Source organism: Macaca mulatta, chromosome X (assembly GCF_049350105.2).
Source record: "Macaca mulatta isolate MMU2019108-1 chromosome X, T2T-MMU8v2.0, whole genome shotgun sequence".
NCBI lineage: Eukaryota > Metazoa > Chordata > Mammalia > Primates > Cercopithecidae > Macaca > Macaca mulatta.
In genome coordinates, this window is record NC_133426.1 from 118,581,222 (window position 1) to 118,602,108 (window position 20,887).

The following is a 20,887-nucleotide window of genomic DNA, read 5'->3' on the forward strand; positions in this document are numbered from 1 at the left end:
CTGTCCTGACTGATACTTGGCTTTGTCTCTAGAATAACTGACAGACAGCTTCTCTGTCCTTGAAGATATTAGATTAGCAAAAGCAAGCCCTAGGTGTACTGCCAATCTCACCATGGACCAGGCAATATTGAATGACCAGGGTCTGGGACAGAAGGAACTACATTTCTGAGACTCCCAAGAAAGGACTACCACACTGCATGGGGGTGGGCTGGGGGTACCCTAGCTCAGAGCTAGTCTGACTGCCTGTTCTAGTAGTTTATTTAAACAGGACTATCAGGCAGTCTGGCCATAGCTCCTGGTCCCTTTGACTCACCTAGAACCCAAGGCAATATCATCCATTCCACGACAGTTGGGGGAGGCCCCTGTACATGAAGGTCTGTCCTGACAATGTGCTGAGAAGCCAGGAGAAGCATAAAGAGGAAGGTCAAATAGGATGCTGTGTGGCAGATAAACTTGATAAAGGGTTTCTTGATGAACAGCCCAAGGTTGCTCCTGGGTGAGATCAGGTAGGCTATAGACAGCATGGGAAACAGGAACCCAATGGTCATGCAGGTTAGAAGCTTGACTACCCAGTGTTTCCGCCGCCATCCAGGGAAGCCGTCATACCACAGGGTGGCAAGCAACTGTTGGCAGTTGGGCTGAGCAACAAACTGGGAAAAGAAGAAAACAAGTTAGGCATCTGGAATGTCCAGGAGAAAGTCTACCATCATAATACCTCTCCTAGTTTACAGTCAGTTCTGGCAAGGGGTTGTATGGCCCATCCCCAGAAGAGGCCTGTTTTCTAGGTTCCTGTGAATGCATCTAACCCCAGAGATGGCTCTACATGTCAAAATATGGAACTAGATTTTCCTTAGTGTTCATTATTTTTTAATATATTAAAACAAAATCACTCTGTCTGGTTCGTGCTTTGGCATGCCTTCCTATTGTCCCTCCTACCCTGTCACAGTTGTGTTTCCTCAAACCTGGTTTTATATCAGAATCATCCAGGGAATATTAAAAAATCTAAATCCCCACGTCCTTCCACAGACTCACTAAATGAGACTCTGGGGTGGGGATGGAGGAGGTAGTAGAGCCTGGGTAGCTGTTTTACAAACTCTCCTGGGATCTTATATGCCTTTTAGCAGAGAACCATGGAGATAATTCATTTCAAGTTGATTCACATCTGCTCACTCCCTTAGTCTACGTGAGGTCATCATCAATGTGCACTCTGTTTGGGCAAACATAAACTGGCAGGGAATAAACCCATGCCTGTAGCTAGGGTTTGAAATGAAAATGAGTTCCCTTTTATATTTTGTTTTATTATTCTTGATTTTGTTTTGAGCACCTCTTGGTTAGCTTGTAATGAATCAGGTTGCTACTGTGCCATCTATTTAACACCGTCTCTAGTCTAGACATGCAAAAGAGGAAAAAATATTGGGGGGCTGGCATTATGCTATTGCATACTAACCCAGCTGGGATTTTACTCGAAGGCAATCTACAAAGTGTCAGTGATTAATAATTAAGGAATCATCAGCATTGCAAATCATTATCCAGCTGCTACTTCCTGGTGAGTGACTCAACAGGGAGCTCAACTGTCAACTATGATTTTAAATACTGCCTACATTTGACAATCCCAGCTTCCCATGGGACAGGTTAAACAGAGCTGCACCATTTAGCTTACTAGTACAAAGAAACCATTCTTCTTCTCCTTGAGCACATAGTTGGATTACATTACCCAGGCTCCCTTGCAGTGAGGTGTGGCCACATGACTAATTTCTCACTGTAGGAAATGCTGTGTGGCACTACTTGGCCTGGCCTATAGAAGTCTCCCATGTGTGCTCCTCCATGTTCTTTTCCTTTTCTGACTGACTGGGATGTGATAACCTGGCGTGATCTAGGGGCTTCTGTCAGCCCCCGTCCCTCAGTAACTGTGTTAGCAGAACTAGCCTGCTGAACAAGAATACCTGTTTTGGACTGTTACATCACGGAGAAAGTTCTGTTGTGTTAGAGCCATTATATATTTTGGGGTCTAGCCTGTCCTAATGAAGATTACTGGTATGAAACTACCAAAAATAAACTCTAAAATGTTTTCATCCTGTGATCTCATTTCCTCCAAACATATTCATGATCTCCATTATGTCCTCACACTTCCTTTCCACACATTCATACACAAAAAGACAAAATCCTATAGTCCCTTTCTACCTATTTTTTTTTTTTTTTTTTTTTTTTTTGGCCATAGTAGCCTATGCCAAAGGCTGGGATGATGAAGTCCAAGAAAATACAGAAAAGTCAAACAATAAAGCAAGACCTTTGCAGCAGAAGAACTGCTGGGAGCTCACATTCTACCGAGGGAAACAGAAGCACAAAAGGAGAGTTACACAATTGTATAGTAAGGGCACCGAAAACGATATGACCATGTCATAATTGGAGCACGAAGGAGGGACAAATCTGGATCGATTAGCGAAGGCTTCCTGGAGCAGGTGATACCTGCCTGGAGCATTAAAAGATGTGCAACAGTTGCCTAGGTGTGGGAGAGGAGAAGAAAAGAGAGTAAACAGCCAGAGCAGAGACGATCACATGACTAAGGCATAGAGGTGAAAAAGAGCCTGTCTTGTGTGTGGGGGGCTACAGTAGTCGGGGTGGCTGCAGCTTAAATTGCAAGGCTGTGAATGACAAGTGACCAGGCTGGAGAGGTAAACAGGGGTTAGAGAAGATCAAGACGATGGTCTTTGGCCATTAAAAATAGTATGGACTCAGCTGGGCACGGTGGCTCATGCCTGTAGTCCTGGCGCTTTGAGAGGCTGAGGCGGGGAGATCGCTTGAGGCCAGGAATTCAAGACCAGTCTTGCCAACATGGTGAAACCCCGTCTCTACTAAAAATACAAAAATTGCGGGGCATGTTGGCGTGCACCTGTAATCCCAGCTACTCAGGTGGCTGAGGCAAGAGAATCGCTTGAACCCAGGAGGCAGAGGCTGCAGTGAGCAGAGATCGTGCCACTGCACTCCAGCCTGGGCAAAAGAGTGAGACCCTGTCTCAAATAATAATAATAATAATAATAATAATAATAGCCAAGGAGGGCAGATCACTTGAGGTCAGGAGTTTGAGGCCAGCCTGGCCAACATGATGAAATCCCGTTTCTACTAAAAATACAAAAATTAGCTGTGTGTAGTGGTGTGTGCCTGTAATCCCAGCTACTCGGGAGGGTGGGGCAGGAGAATCGCTTGAGCCCAGAAGGTGGAGGTTGCAGTGAGCCGAGATTGCGCCACTGCACACTGCACTCTAGGCTGGGCAACAGAGCAAGACTCCATCTCCAAAAATAAATAAATAAATAAATAACCATAGTATGGACTATTTTAAGAGCAATGAGAAGCCATAAGTAGTGTGAGTGTGTGTATGTGTGTGTGTGTGTGTGTGTGTAGAGTAGTATAATAAAGCAGTTACAACTGACTCTATTGTTTACTAACAGTGTAACTGAACAAGTTCTACTCTGTTTTAATGTCTTCCTCTAAAGAATGGAGATGATAATATCTACCTTATAGGGTTGGTGTGAGGATTAAGATCAGTTACTACATACAGAGTGCTTAGAACTATGCCTGGCACATAGTAAAGGCTCATTAAATCTTAGCTACATATATTATTATGCATGTAAGAAAATTAGATTTAGATGTTGAAAAGATCCTTCTGGTTACTGGGTGGAGGATAGATTAGAAGCAGAGGGCGGTCAAAACTAGAGGCAGAAAGATTAGTTAGAAAACTGTTGCCAGTCTTGAACAAAATGATGGTGACTTAGACTAAGGAAATGGTAGTGGAAATAGAGAGACGTGGTCAGATTTGAAACGCAGTGAGGAGGTAGAATTGGCAGGCTGTGCTGATGGATGGGGAATGGAGTAATGGATGGGGTGCAGGAGGTAGAGGGGAGGGAGGCTTCTCATTCAGGTGAATTGGTGATGGTAGTGCCATTAACTGAGAGAGGGAACACTGAAGATGAAACAGGTTTATGGAAGTGCATACCTTTTTAAATCTGTCAAACTAGATTTGTCTATGAGACATCTAAATGGAGATATCCAGATTGACATCAAATACTGATGTTATTTGGCAGGGATTGGCAAATTTTTCTGTCAAGGGCCACATAGTACTTTAGGCTTTGCAGGCCACACTGTCACTGGTGCAGCTACCTAACTCAGCTGTTGCAGTGCAAACTCAGCCATAGACAATATGTACATGAATGGGCTTAACTGTGTGCCAATAAAACTTTATTCACACAAACAGGCAGCAAATTGTAGTTTGCCAATCTCTGTCCTATGCTACTGCATCAGCCTGAACCAAACAGACATTTAGAGCTCTTCAGTAATGGTCTTGATGACCTCATGTGACTTCCCCTTATGTATTCCCAAGAACTCCAACCCCAGAAATCACTTTCTGCAAAGGAACAAATGCAGAAGTGAAGCTTCTTTTAATAGTGGATATACCATCCAACCTTTATCTTCAATGCCTCTGCTCTGATTTTCAATTTGGCTCAAGCTGGGCAATTTTAAAGTTGGACAGGTTTTTATCTTCTATTTTTATATCTGACAGAAGTAGTGTAGGGTGGTGTGGATTCTGGCAGAACAAACTGCAATTAGAATATGATAAAGGAAATTTTTATTAAGCCACCATGTAGTATCTCATCTAAACACAGTTGTGAGCTTTGAAAGCACAATCCTGATTCTGCTTGCACACTGCAGTTCGCATTTGACCGGTTATGTAATCAATCTCTAGTCAATTCTAAGAACGCCTCCGAAAGAAGAACGGCAAGAAATACTGCAGCGTGTGTACCCACTAGATGCCTCACTGCACAAAAAGCCAAAGTGTCCAGAGCCTGGAGCAGTAGTTTTTTTATTTTAATGAAGTCCAATTTGTAGTTTTTGTTGTTGTAAGGAATTAAGGAAAGAGGAGAGAAACAAGAAGGTCGGCTCCACAGTCAACAGGTTTATTTTCAACCTGGGAGGGACGTCTGACCGAGTTAGGCCAGAAGCCGCAATCTCTTACAGACTAAGAGTTTTTAAGGATTCAGGGTGGGAGAGTTTATCAGAGGCTTGGACTGCTTCTGTGTTTCTTTGTTGTGCTTATCTGGGAGGGAGAGTTGTATGTCTGTTCCCCTACATCTTTCTGCAGCTGCAGGCATATCCCTGGAGTCTGCTTTTAGCTTCCCTATCTTAGTGTACCTGAAGGGAAAGGAATGTGCTTATTAAGGCCTACTGTTTTACTGGGGCCCATTGTATGAGGGTGAAGTTTGGCAGTTCCCCAAGAGACTTTCCCCTGCTTTGCTCTGTGCCCCAGCCATCTTATCTGTGTTTTACTGTCTGCTCTTTTCTGGCTGCTTGTAGTTAGAAAAGAAGTGATTTCCTTGAAATGCATGAAGCTGGAAAGGCAGCTGGAACTTAAAGTGGCGGTGTTTGTCTGAGATGATGGTGGTCCTGCTCTGTCATTCCAGACCCTATAGTTATAAAAGGACAAGGGGCGACGTGTTCTTTCTGGCTACTTCCTGCTGATGCTGAGGCAGATAGGTTTTTGGTCTTGGATTGACTGCAGGAGCAACACCGTTTGTAGATGTTTTTGGATAGTTGTCTGTGAAATGGCCATGATTCTGTTGGCTTTTATGATTTCCAGCTTAAGATTTTTTTTTTTTTTTTTTACGTTGTTAGGACGTTTTTCTGGGCTGTTAGAGGTTGCTTTCTCAGCTTTTTATAGGCTTTGACTTGAGTGTGATGTATTGAGGAGTCAATTTCGGTAACAGATATAATTTAAACTAGATAATAAAATTTATAATTTAAACTGTAGAAGATAATAAAAATTGAAAAACATTAGGCAAGACTAGAATTTAACAACAGGTGTGCTATAGGTTTTGAAACATAATTTTTACTTTTTGGTTTCCTATTTTTATTAAAAGACAAATTACAGTAGGACTGGTTTGCTTTATTATATTTGGCTTATTTGTATACAGTGCAGCAAGAATAATTACTTGCTACACAGGCCTTTTAAATCGGCTTTGATGGAACTCTGTTACATAGAAGGAATTTGAGATAAGACTTGTTAAAGCCAAACTCAGACATGGATTTGTACCATTAAATACCTATGAGTCGGGTGAATTCGTTTCTTCTTGAGGTTTTAAGATAACTTGGGGGTTCCTGGCCTGTCAGAAAATGACATTCTTTACTTACTACAGATCAGAAACCCTGTACAGGGACTGTGTACACAAAATATGAGGCCAGTTTCCAAGGGTTTTATCGGCTCCATAAGTCAAGTTTGATTCCTTAAAGGAGAGCACACCGTTGCAGTCAAAGCCTTGGTAAAATAACCAGTTTTTTTTTTAAATTGTGTTCTGTTAGAAAATAAAATAGATTCTTATTGCACTGATGCAAACAACTATATCGTAATTTAAGTATACTTACAACTAGTTTTTTGTTTGTTTGTTTGTTTGAGACAGAGTCTCGCTCTGTCGCCTAGGCTGGAGTGCAGTGGTGAGATCTCAGCTCACTGCAAGCTCCGCCTCCTGGGTTTACGCCATTCTCCTGCCTCAGCCTCCCAAATAGCTGGGACCACAGGCGCCTGCCACCACGCCTGGCTAATTTTTTTTTTTTTTTTGTATTTTTAGTAGAGACGCGGTCTCACTGTGTTAGCCAGGATGGTCTTGATCTCCTGACCTCATGATTCGCCCGCCTCAGCCTCCCAAAGTGCTGGGATTACAGGCGTGAGCCACCGTGCCGGGCCTACATATAACTAGTTTTTAAATTCTAGAGGAACTAGGCAGAGAGAAACAAACATGCTTTAAATTCTATTCACAGGAGTATACTTTACGTAGTTGTTAAAGGCTGTAGCTAGCTTAAGACAAGTGTTCTTGACTCTGAAAAATAAGATAAAGATTAGCAGTGTTCTAAGTAAAAGGTAAACATTTGTTTTTGTTTTTTATTAGTTTATTCCATTTTATTAACCTTTGTTTTGCTTGATATTTATAAACATTTTAGCTTTTTATGAGTTCTGTGTGTTTTGTTGTTGTTATGAGTAACCCACATTTGAGAGCACTTGTTAAAGTTCCACAGCTTGAATACAAACAATATTTTGAAGAGAATTAAAACAAAATAACAATAGTCTGTAAATAACAAAATGTCCAGTTTGGATACGGATAGAAACACAATTGACAAAGAAATTTGGTTATTTTTGTGGTTTACAATAACCCAACATAACAACTTTAATTGTGATTAATAGCACATATTCAGACATAAGAACCTTAGACATTCCATACAGTTTTGGAACATATGTTAATAATATTCCCTAAAATATAATGTATTAGACATTATTTTGGCAATTTTATGTTGCCAAATAATCCTGGTTACCTCTTTGGGTGGTTCAGGGGTCCTGTGCAGCACCCAAAAGCCAGGGGTTAGGAAAAACAACCTTGAAAGTAAAGTTTGATTTTGAGAAGGCTGTTAAATACATTTAAAATTTAAAACCTTTGTAATTATGAAATAGAACTTCAGATTATCATAAGTTGTTTTTCTGTTTGTTTGTTTTGTTTTGTTTTGCCAAAATGATGAGATAACAATCTGGAAAACCAAAAACCATTTATGAACATTTTCAATTATATGAAAATTGTATTTAAGAGAGAAAGTTAAATTTTACCCTTGCCTTAGTTTGCTATTAATGTTAACCTTAATTTTAATGAAACCTTATAGATAATTTTGTTTAATTTTAACCAGTTTGACCATGAAGTAAGATTTTTACATACCCGTTATAACCCTTGACAAGTTTTGCTAAAGAGTAGATTAGCATTTTAAGAAAACTTTGTGGTGCTTTTATTTTAGTGTTTAATTTACAGAAAAGAAATATAATATTCTTTTGAGTTTAGTTAATATGTTTACACACACAGTTTTATTTGCAGGATTAGTTTTTATAGTGTCTATATAATTTGCTTAAACCATCCACTTTATTTTATTTAATTTTAAGACAATTTTTTAAGCAAAATGTACATTTTTATGCCTTCTTATAATTTTTAAGAAAACCACTTTTTAGTGTTTTTGTATACCTTGCATGCAAATTCATGTTTAGCCGTTTTAATTACAGGTTATAATGGTAACTTTTAGCAACTTTTAACTTTAATGTAAAACCTGTCAATTTTTTTTGTGACTTGAAGCTAAAAATAATGACTCATTTTGTAATTGGGTGAAGTAGTGCTGAAATATAATGCTTTTTTCTTTCGATTTTAAATACTTGGGTAAAATCGGAAGGTAAGTGCTTAGGTAGAAATAAGTAACTACTGAACCAGTGGGAGAAAAGTTTAGTTGGGCAATACTCTTTATGATACTGACAAGGGAAGGCTTATTAGTTCCAAAAGTGCAGGCTTTATTTTTGTAGTCACAGAGTAGTCTGAAGGCAAGGCTTACCCAGCTCCTGGCTCCCACATGAACATTATTTATTTAGTATGCCAGATTTTTTTCAAGGTGCACTAGTCACTGAGGATATTTTTACTGGTGGGAACTGAGATTTTCTAGACGCGTAAATTAACTGCTAATGCTGGTTTATTTTAGGGGCATGTTCATTGAAACAGTATTCTTACTTAGCTTGAATTCTAAATTTTGTTCCCTTATCTCGTTAAAGTGATGCATATGTTTGTACAATGAAGACAACTTTTTTTTTTTTTTTGGCGTTTTTAGGTTAGAGCTTCTGCATGGGAATTATACTTTGACACAGAAAATTAGGTCTGTAAGTGAAATATAATAAAGTGCTCTGGAAAGAATGAGACTCTGCCTTACATTCTCAAGAGAAAAATATACGGCACTAAGGCCTGGTTCTTTCTTCCCTTACTGTTTTGTCATTTTCCCCAACTTTGGGAACTAAAATCTCTTTGCTTTAAGCTGAAATTATAAACTGAAACATTATAAATGCTGAAAATTATAAATTGGGTTTTGTTATAAAGGCAAAGTAATAATACTTCTATGTATATTGTATGTATGTGTATATGTATAGGGTTATATAGTATAACAACTCGAATCCATGGTTGGTTTTCACTGAACCTACATAGATACTAATCTGACAGACTTACTGTTGTCACATCTAAGAAATCATTGCCCAATCCAAGGTCACAAAGACTCACACCATTGTTTTCTTCTCAGAGTTTGATAGCTTTAGCTTTTATATTTAGGTATTTAATCCGTTTTGAATTAATGTTTGCATATTTTGTGAGGCAGAGGCCCAACTGCATTCGTTTGCATGTGGATATCCATTAGTCCCAGCACTATTTTTTGAAAACACTACTATCTCCCCATTATATTGTTTTGACACCCTTGCTGAAAATCAGTTAACCATAAAGGTAAGAACAATTTGGAGAATATTACCATTTTAACAATATGAAGTCTTCTAGTCCACGAACATGGAATATCTTTCCACTTATGTAGATCTTCTTTAGTTTCTTTGAACAATGTTTTATTGTTTTTTTCAGTGTACAAGTCTTACACTTCTTTTGTTAAATTTATTCCTAAGTATTTTATTGTTTTTAATGCTATTGTAAATTGAATCATTTTCTTAATTTCATTTTTGGATTGTTCATTGCTAGTGTATAGAAACTGTCAAAAGACAAAATCTCAACAAATTTAGTTATAGATCTAATTGGCTTTTTTCATGATGTATGAATCAGGGAAGCCTCCATTCTACAAAATAGAATGAGACATTCCATTCTACTAGGCAATAGCAGAACAGTGGGTTTTGTAAGGTGGGAAAAAGGAAACAGAACAATAGGAAAATGAATATTGGTTAACATCAGGTTACTTTTTTCGGCAAGGGTTAAAACAGAGGCATCTTCCATATTACATGGACTCAGGTGGAGTAGAATCCCCTATTTTCAGGAAAAACTGGTCTGTTTGGGGATGTATCTGCTTTCTTAAAGTTTCAGTTTGATTATATGGCATTAACAGGTGATTCCATTTTGGTTTGATCTGGTCTGTGGGGGCCTAGTATGGGACCTCAGTCCAAAACAATGGCCTTCCATAATTTTTGTTGAACAAAACACAATTGATTTTGTATGTTATCTTGCAACCTTGCCCAACTCACTTATCAGCCCTAATAATTTTTGTTGTTGATACCTTAGGGTTTTCTCTGTACAAGGTCATGTCATCAGTGAATAGAGACAATTTTAATTCATCCTTTCCAAACTGGAAGTCTATTATTTCTTTTTCTTACCTAATTGACTTGGCTAGAATCTTTAGTATGATGATGAATAAAAGTGCTGTCACTGGACATCCCTGTTTTATTCCTGATGTTAGAAGAAAAGCTTTCAAGTTTCCTATTAAGTGTGATGTTAGCTATGGGTTTTTAATAGATGGCCTTTATCAGGCTGTAGAAATTCTCTTTTATTCACAGTTTTCCATTTGTTTTTATCATGTAAGTTTGTTGAATTTTGATAAATGTTTCTTCTGTGTCAAATGAAATGATCATGCATGGTTTTGTCTTTCCTTTCATTAATGTAATGTATTACGTTGATTGATTTTTGTTATGTTGAACCACCCTCATATTCCTGGGATAAATTCTACTCGGTCATGGTGTCTAATTCTTTTTATATGTTGCTGGATTTAGATTGCTTTTTGTTTAGCCTATTGTTTGACCCAATTGTTATCTACTGCCTCAGGCAGCCTTCATATTAAACAACTGTTGCTGATTTTTTTAAACAAATGCCTCCAGGAAAAGAACTATTGGTACTGAGTCAGATCATATGAATACCAGTCCTGGGAATTGGGCTTTTTAATGAAGTTGCTTGACAGGTCATATAATGACAGTTCTCTGGGGATGGGTCTATCTGGGATGCTCCAAAACCAGTGTGCTCCCCTCCAGTGGGTGCCAGGCTGCTGCTTTTTATAGCTACTATGGTTCCAAGGCTGTTGGTTTTCTTTTTTATATATATATATATTTTTTTGAGATGGAGTCTCACTCTGTCGCCCAGGCTGGAGTGCAGTGGCATGATCTTGGCTCACTGCAAGCTCTGCCTCCCAGGTTCACGCCATTCTCCTGCCTCATCCTCCCGAGTAGCTGGGACTACAGGCACCTGCCACCACGCCTGGCTAATTTTTTGTATTTTTAGTAGAGACAGGGTTTCACCATGTTAGCCAGAATGGTCTCCATCTCTTGACCTAGTGATCCGCCCGCCTCGGCCTCCCAAAGTGCTGGGAATACAGGCGTGAGCCACTGAGCCCGGCCTGGCTGTTAGTTTTCAAAGCTGCTGTTGAGCTGGGTAAAGGAAGATCGGAATTGGGCAAATTAAAATATCATAAAACTTGCTTTTCTTACCAAAACTTAGCTATTTTACTTGAGTAAATGCTCCTCTGATCGTTGTAAACTTTTGGTTAATTTCCAGAATTGTGAAAAAGTTAATTTAAAAAAATTTCCAATGTCTCGTAGCTTTTGTGGAAGAGTAGATTTTCAGAACTCTGCCATTCTGGAAGTACTTTCCCTTGTGACTTTTTTTTTTTATTTTATTTTTATTTTTTAATTTATTTATTATTATTATACTTTAAGTTCTAGGGTACATGTGCATAACGTGCAGGTTTGTTACATATGTATACTTGTGCCATGTTGGTGTGCTGCACCCATCAACTCGTCAGCACCCATCAACTCGTCATTTACATAAGGTATAACTCCCAATGCAATCCCTCCCCCCTCCCCCCTCCCCATGATAGGCCCCGGTGTGTGATGTTCCCCTTCCCGAGTCCAAGTGATCTCATTGTTCAGTTCCCACCTATGAGTGAGAACATGCGGTGTTTGGTTTTCTGTTCTTGTGATAGTTTGCTAAGAATGATGGTTTCCAGCTGCATCCATGTCCCTACAAAGGACACAAACTCATCCTTTTTTATGGCTGCATAGTATTCCATGGTGTATATGTGCCACATTTTCTTAATCCAATCTGTCACTGATGGACATTTGGGTTGATTCCAAGTCTTTGCTATTGTGAATAGTGCTGCAATAAACATACGTGTGCATGTGTCTTTAGAGCAGCATAATTTATAATCCTTTGGGTATATACCCAGTAATGGGATGGCTGGGTCATATGGTACATCTAGTTCTAGATCCTTGAGGAATCGCCATACTGTTTTCCATAATGGTTGAACTAGTTTACAATCCCACCAACAGTGTAAAAGTGTTCCTATTTCTCCACATCCTCTCCAGCACCTGTTGTTGTGACTTTTTAACTTTTTATGGGAGGCTATGTTGTTCCATTTATGTGTGGGTTAGTGCAAATGATAGCCCTTGCTCAATTAATTCCCTTCCTCAGGGGCTTAAAAAGTTTAAGGAATATAGCTTCTTTTTTTTTTTTTTTTTTGAGACAGTCTTACTCTGTTGCCCAGACTGGAGTGTAGTGGCACGATCTCAGCTCACTACAATCTCCGCCTCCCTGGCTCAAGCAATTCTCATGCCTCAGCCTCCCGAGTAGCTGGGATTACAGGTGCGTGCCACCACACCCAGGTAATTTTTGTATTTTTAGTAGAGACGGGGTTTCACCATGTTATCCCCCTAGCCTGGTCTTGAACTCCTGGGCTCAAGCAATCTGTGCACCTAGACCTGCCAAAGTGCTGAGATTACTGGCATGAGTCACTGTGCCTGGCCTCTAGCAGCTTCTTCTTCTTTATATTTTTATTTATTTATTTTTTTATTTGGAGTCTCACTCTGTCACCAGGCTGGAGTGCAGTGGCATGATATCTGCTCATTGTAGCCTCCGCCTCCTGGGTTCAAGCGATTCTCCCACCTCAGTCTCTCGAGTAGCTAGGACTACAGGTGTGCACCACCACGCCCGGCTAATTTTTTGTATTTTTAGTAGAGACGGGGTTTCACCATGTTGGCCAGGATGGTCTTGATCTCTTGACCTCGTGATCTGCCCACTTCAGCCTCCCAAAGTGCTGGGATTACAAGCGTGAGCCACCGCGCCCGGCCAGCTTCTTAAAAACCATAAGACTGAGTGTTGGTCAAGGACTAGGAGCTTGTCTTTTTCTTCATTATATTCCCAACGTTTTGCAAAATGCCTGGTACAAGATGGATGCTGAATAGATATTTGTTGAATGAGTGATTGAGTAAATAGCTTTGTGCTGGATAAATCTTAGTGGAATACTCTCTTCCCAAAGTCTTCTTTTCTTAGTGTGTGAAGAGAGTCTAGTAGCTAAGACAAGTCTCCTGGGAATTGCAATTAGGAACTACGGTTAACATCGGAAGATTAAATATCAAAGATTGAGCTCTTATAATGCCAGAAACTGTACTGGATTTTTTATATGCATCATCTCACATCAATGCTAATGGCAGATATAGAATTATATCATTTTGCAGTTGACAGGACAGAGCCCAATGTCACATTTCTTGGTAAGTGGTGGAGTCAGGACTGGAGAACTAGCTTGGTTGATTCCATAGACCAAGTTTTTAAACACTGCACTCTCTGACAATCCATGGATGGTATGATCGGAGGCATGCAGAAAGCTAAATTTCCCAGTATCTTCCCCATTGGCCTTGCCGCCAGTGATTGAAATGCCCACATCATTTACTGCTTTGGATTAAAGCATTGAAACTGTATTCATGTTTGTAGGAAGTGGTAATATACAAAACTATCAACTACCTTAACAGCTTATAGTGGGTATATCATATTAGCCAGTTAAGGGACCTGAAGGCTAGCAAAGCCCAGAAGTGATGGGGACCGCCCCAGGCCAGATCTGTATGGAATCCCCCTGTTTAATCTGTCTAAATCTTTTCTTCACAAATGAGCTAGGACCCTCACTGCAGTTGTTGGGTATTTTCCCTCTGCAATGCTTCAATTCTCCAATACTCCCAGACAAGGGCTGAACATTATTGTATTTTCTCCTTACTGCACACAACTTTTGGAAAAGCCCTGGCTTTCTTTGACATAAAGCTGTGTTGTCAATGGAGGGACCCAATGGCTCTCAGCCCCTCCTAGGAATATTTCTTGATAGGAATAATGTCAGGTTCTACTGGAAAGAGACCACCCCTCTCCCAGAAAACTAGCAAAATAGCTTTGATTTCACTGCAGCAGAGTTCTGAATTTTTCCATTCAGTGAAGACAATTATCTTCCCAGCCCCTCACCAGTCTATTGTATGTGACTTTTGTTTCTACAGCTGTCTAAAGGATCAATAGGATTTAATGCCTGATTCACATGCTTAACTCAAGGCAGAATAGAATTTGACTTGCTTACCGCAAGGGAAGTGCAAGATTAATGTGATTCGGTTTAGGCCTTTTAACAAGTATTTTGGAGTACCTGCTCTGTGCCCAGCTCCGTGTGGCCTGTGGGAGAGGGTCATCACAAGAGAGACCAGCCATGATTCTGGCCTGCAGGAGCTCTTTTGAAGGGATACTAGCCTAACTCATATGAAACAAGTAACAGGACAATAATGTTTGTGTTCAGATGCCCACATAAATGGTACAGATGGTAAACATGTCAGGTTCCCAGATGGTTGGCTCTCACAGAGTGGTTAAGGCCACTCCTCTCCAAATCAGGAGATTGTTTTGCCAAGTAAGAACATGAGAAAAGCCCACATCCCTTTGATCTCCTGTTACCACCACTTTATAAAAGAAAGGATGGAATGAAGGACAGTCATTCAATCTGGATCTATTTAACTTTAGGAAAAGCTCACTGCTTTGTCATGAGCCACACTTTGGTATCTTAAAGCATTCAGAGATGGAAAAAATCAGCAGGCACTAGGTCCTAAGAAAAGGCTGCAGTGAATAATGAAATCAGAAAATCACTTCCTTCTGGAAGCCTTCCCTGATTGCTTCAGCCAGAGGTGTGACCTCTCTCTCCTGGAGCCCATACCACTTTGCTTTTTTCTTGTGGTACCTCTCAGAGCCTACTTTGTGTTACATGTACTTCTATGTAGAATCAGTGACTCAGCCTTCTTAGTAGACGGTAAGCTTAGGAAGTGGAGGAACAGTTCTATATATGTCATTTCTTATCCCCAAAGTTCTTTGCAGGCATTTACTGTTTTTGTTAAAGTGAAAAAATTCTTCATTCCGTCCCAGCTAAAATTTACACCTGAATGTTTAACTGCTTAGTGGGCATTTCTCCTCGGCTGCTAAAACATATTTCAAACACATAATCCACACAGAACTCTTCCCCCTGCCAGCCTCCCCAAACACACACACATACACACACACACACACACACACACACACACACGTTTCTCTTTTCACCTTGCAGTCTGCCCTTAAATCATTTCTCTAGTAGAAGTCTTAATAGTCACAGATAAAATGTACACAGAACTTTCTAAGTTTGGGATACTTTTAAAAGCAGTTTATATGTATTAACAAACCTAGGAGGTTGGCACTATTATTATACCCATTTTACAGATGAGAAAACTGAGGCTCAGAGAGGTTAAATAGTAATAATAACAACATCTAACATTTGAGTGACTACTGGATGTCAAACATTGTATTTAAGTGCTCATTTAAGAATAGTGAGCTACAGATAGACCTCCCTGACAATTAATTGAGTCACTACTCCTTGAGGAGGCAATGGAAAAAAAGGGAAAGTCCCCTCATAGAAGCAGAGGATCTGGTCATGGGGATGGGCTCTTGAGAAGTAAGCCAGGCTGTGAGGTAGAGAAAAGCCACAGCAGTAAGCTTCCAGTGGCTCCATTAGGAATGGACAATGGTCAGAGGAGAAATATCTCTGTTACCCTGCTCAGTCCACCCTGTTCCCTGCTGGGAAGGCTATCAGCAAGAAAAACATTAGGATAAAAACAAGTCAGTTTCACAGTTAAGCCACCTAACTGGTTATTTTCAGATTATTCTAAATTTTTAGGTGTGTACAAAAAAGTACAATAGGTGAGACTAAAAGGTCACCTTGACACATGTTTAATATTCAGAGGTTTATAAAGCAGTAAGGTCTGTGGTTCTCTAAAGTAATTGGCAGTGAGTTATGTTCCTATGTCTCCTAAAAGAAATCAGCTGACTTTGAGCTGGGAGACTTACAGCTGTGAACCTGCTTCCTTTAGTCCATTTAGAGGAAAAGAAAATTTGAAGGGTGAGAAGGAGTCATCCCCTATCCCAGAGGAAAAGGTGAGGATCAGGAAGAAACAGCAGTTACTGGCTATAGTAAGAACTGAGGTAAGGGCCTTCCTGGGTGGTTTGAAAAAGTCTACTGATCTTTTAAGAACTGCATCCTACTCCCTTCAGTGAATGGCTGCACATAGAAATGGGCACAATGTGTACTGTGTTAGATATCAGTTCTTCAGGAGACAGTCTGGTTGTGCGTAAGGATGTGTTTAAAAAGCCACCTCTACAGAAATGACCCTCGATAGAATAAGTTTTGTTTGTTTTGTAGTTGCCTATCAAGCTGGGCTCTGAAAAGGAGAAAAACACCCAAAAAGGAAATCAGTGGCAATGCAAAAGTTCCCAAAGAGGAAGAAATGTTCCAGCACCTTTCTTCCCTCACCATTGTAGTGAGCTTGCTGAGTCATACTTTCATTAAGCAGTGCAGCATTTTTTTTTTTTTTTTTTTTGGTAAACCACTGCAGCAGACATTTGAGATCAAGAAATAGGTTTTGACAAAAGTTTAGGTCCAGATAATGATTGGAAATAGCCCCTACCTTTTACATGTACTCTCTGTCTAGCATAGTTTAATATTTAACCACTGAGATCACTAATCCATGGTGCGTTTTATTTTTAAAAAAGGAGATGTGTTCTTACCCAAGGATTACTGAGACATTTTGTTCTAAGCTGGCTCTGTTGTTGCAATTAGCTAGCAGACTTAGTTCCCAAGCTGGGCTGCCAATATCAATGGCAACACAGGTGCAGACTCAGAAAATCAGTCAACTGGAAGCCCTATCTTTAATTTCAAACTAGGGCTAAGCCTCACTACTTAGAACTAAATAGAGGAACGTGAGGCTAGGTTGAAGGAGGAGGTTGAAAATTTTTTAAAGTATAATTTTCCATTTGCAAGTGCATACAGCCGTCAGAATTAGCCCAATGGAGTTTCCTGGCAGATGTTATAATTTTGTGTTGGCGGTGATGGACTCTAAAAAGAACTAGTGCAACAGAATTAAGACTAATGCAATGGCTTATTCTAGCCATGAGATGGCAGCAGAGGGTGGTAGGAACTCACTGCCTACTACAGAGGAGAGTTCTGGAAGTAAAGGAGAGTCTGTGTTGGAAAGCTTCTTACCAGGAAGGAAGAAAGTGACATAGCATGTCAGAGCAATTGAACAGGAGAGGCTGGAAACTCACTAAAGCCAAGTAAGAAATCACAGAAAGTGTGGTTAGGTCAGCTGTGAGCTGCAGTCCTACTAGTTTAAATCAGGACGCTAGAGGGGAAATACCTTGAAGAATAAATATATCAAAGCTAATGACCTATGAAAGAGAGCAGAGAGGAAATCTAATGAAAGCTCAAGAGGCAAGGCATTGTGATGGCATAATTCTTTGAGAGATTGTTGCTCTTTGGGAGCTGAGTCTCCATGAAGTACCAAGCCCAGTGCTGGGAGGATGCTATAGGTCCAGTGGTCCACAATCCCTTTTTCAAAACTCTTGGGGCCAGATTTGTTTTGGAATTCTAAATTTATCAGATTTTAGAACAGTTAATATGCCCTCTATGCCATATATTAGATAACACTCCCAGTGAGGTTTGAGGCAGCACCCATAATTAGAGTTCCAAAATTTAGCAAATAAAAATACAGGATGCTCAATTAAATTTGAATTTCAGCAAAACAGCAAAAATGTTTTAGTATAACTAAATGCCCCTTATAATTTTGGGACATGCTTATACGAAGACATTATTCATTATTTATCTGAAATTTAAATTTAACTGTGTGCTATGTTTTATCTGGCAACCCTACTATAATCAAGCACACTAAATTTTCAACAGTGAAACCTGGGAATGCTTAGACTCAATGGGATAAGTAAACTCCATAAATTGCCTCCCATCGGTGCAGATCAGGTTTTGCCGCCATGTGAGAGGTTTGATAGGGAATTTATTTAAAAAAACTTTCAGTTTTCAGAACTTGGTGGGCTTTGTGATCATGTTATCTCCCCTGCCAGGTGAGTATTGCTCACCTGCCAGGTGGCTTTTGGAATTTTGGACCTGTAATTGTCCAATAAATGGTTTTTAAACTGTGAGATCCACAATGAGATGTGTTCATAGCTTCAATGTATCCAGTTTTTAAGGGTCAAGGTCCCTCCTCTTTTTTTCTTTCAAGACACAGGATGTGGTCAGGTACTGCAGATCGTGAAGGGGAGGGGTATGTGGAAGACAAAGTGAGGTATACCCAAGTAGTTTTTATATTTATAGGAAAGCTTGGCTGGAGTGTCTAATGACCTGCTGTCGGCTGCCCACTTCCTTTCAAATCTTCAGGATGAAATCAGAATGAAGGAGGTGGAGGAGACTTAACCCCTGGCTATAACAAATCACATATTTTGAAAATGTATGCTGCGTATTGAACTCTGACTCTGGCTTGGTCTCTCATTTGTGGAGTGAGACTTGGGGCAAGCTTTTGTGTTTGGTCTTTATCTGTGTAATGGTGGTGTTGCCTATGCCTGTCTTCCTCACAGGACTGCTGTGAAGATCAAATGCATTAGGGATGGGAAAGTGCTTTGAAACGTTCTTAACACCAAATAGATGGAAGCAGGCATTTTCATGCAGTTTTAAAAAATCATAACAGGATAATGTGGTCTGCATGCCCAAAGATGTTTCTAATAAGGTAGTGTAGTAGGGTTAGGAGCTTGGCCTCTGCAGTCAGACAGACTGACCTGGGGTTCACATTCCAGTCCCACCACTCCCTGGCTGGATTACCTTGGGCAAGTTACTTAACCTCTCCAGCCCTCAGTTTCCTCATCAGCAAAATGAGGATTAGAATGGTAACTCACATCATGAGGTCATTATGAGGATTAAGAGAGTTAATTAAATGCCCGGCAACTAGGAAGCCAGTGTTATTATTTTTCATCATGGATTACTGTAAGAATTAAACAAGAAAGCACTCAATAAATGTTAGCTCTTTTCATCATTATGACTTACGAGATGTAGAATTGTCACTTCTGGATACGTAGTCTTTAAGTGGCTGTATATGTGATTTGACACACTCCATGTGCTATGGTGTGGACATGGTTTGTTTGTCCCCACCAAAACTAATTTTGAATTTGATCCCCAGTGTGGTGGTGTTGGGAGGTGGGGCCTAGTGAAAGGTGTTTGGGTCATGAGGGTGTATCCCTCATGAATGGCTGTTCTTGCAGGAATGAGTTCTCACTCCTATAAATCTGTATTAGTTCTTGCAGGGATGGATTTGTTTCCTTGAAAGTGAGTTGTAATAAGGCCAGGATGCCCCTCAGGTTTTCCTTTCTTCACACCTGTCTGCTTTCACTTTGACCTTTTCTGCCATGTTGTGACACAGAACAAATGCCCTCTCCAGAAACCAGGACCATGCCCTTGAACTTCTCAGCCTGCAGAACTGTGAGCTAAATAAACTGCTATTCTTTATAAATTACCCAGCCTCAGGTATTCTTTTTTAGCAACACAGAATGAACTAGAATACCTAGTTGATGCCTAGACAGAGTTTGCATGCATCAGTACTGTTTCCATTATTTGTTCCTCTGGATGTTTTGAGGGTATGTTCTGTCATGCCAATTACTGGCTTAGAATTCTGGAAAGGAGACTGATAGTGGTGGTAGTAGGTGGTAGGGATGGTGAGGTAGGGGAGGAATAGTGTGTTGGAGAAGTACATCCAATTGCAGTCAGTACAGTCCTCGTTGTATAGTCAGATCCTATAAATAAGTCTAACAAATTCCAGAGTGAACAAACTGAATTTATACAAGACACATTTTAGAGGATTGGAGACAACTTGGTAGATAAAAGAGAGAATTTTTCATTGAGAAAGATTGGCAAGTCAGGATTGCAGGAAGTATGGCTTTTTCAGGGCTGACTGACAAGTTGAGGTATCTCAGGGTATTTTTGAAAGCTGAGATGGAAGATTGCCTAAGCATGCTTTTGATTCAAAGCAAAAAACTTTCGTTCAGAAGACATGAACAGACACTTCTCAAAAGAAGACCTACAAGTGGCCAATAAACATATAAAAAAATACTCAACCTCACTAATCATCAGAGAAATGAAAATCAAAGCCACAATGAAATACCATCTCATACCAGTCAGAATGGCGATTATTAAAAAGTCAAAAAGCAACAGATGTTGGTGAGGCTGTGGAGAGAAGAGAACACATACGCTGTTGGTGGGAATGCAAACTAGTTCAACCACTGTGGAAGGCAGTTTGGAGATTTCTTAAAGAACATAAAATAGAGCTACCATTTGATGAAGCAATCCCACTACTGGGTGTATACACAAAGGAAAATAATTCATTCTATCAAAAAGATACCTATACCTAAAATAATTCATTCTATCAAAAAGATACGTATTCATGGCAGTGCTGTTCACAATAGCAAAGACATGGAATCAACCAAAGTGCCCATCAGCAGTGGACTGGATAAAGAAAATGTGATACATAGACACCATAAAATACTTTGCAGCCATAAAGATGAATGAAATGTCCTTTGCAGCAACATGGATGGAGCTGGAGGCGATTCCTAAGCAAACTAATGCAGGAACAGACAACCAAATACCACATGTTCTCACTTATGAGTGGGAGCTAAACATTGAATACACATTAATGTAAAGATGGGAACAACAGACACTGGGAATCACTAGATAGGGGAGAAATAGGGGCTTAGGCTGAAGGACCACCTGTTGGGTATTATGGTTACTGCCTGGGTGATGGGATCATTGAGACCCCCAGCCTCAGCACTGAGCAATTTACCCATGTAACAAACCTACACGTGTGCCCTTTAATAAAATTTGAAGCCGGGCCTGGTGGCTCATGCCTATAATCCCAGCACTTTGGGAGGTTAAGGCAGGT

The 20,887-nt window shown here is 40.0% G+C and overlaps 1 protein-coding gene across 1 annotated transcript in view; it reads right to left on the reverse strand.

Annotated features, from left to right (window-relative positions):
* Positions 1 to 20,887, reverse strand: part of TRPC5 (transient receptor potential cation channel subfamily C member 5) — a 200,280-nt gene that overhangs the window by 90,811 nt on the left and 88,582 nt on the right. The window contains exon 3 of the mRNA XM_001101078.4: positions 314 to 650. Within this exon, the coding sequence (XP_001101078.1) occupies positions 314 to 650 (337 nt within the window). The remainder of the gene's footprint in view (positions 1 to 313; positions 651 to 20,887) is intronic.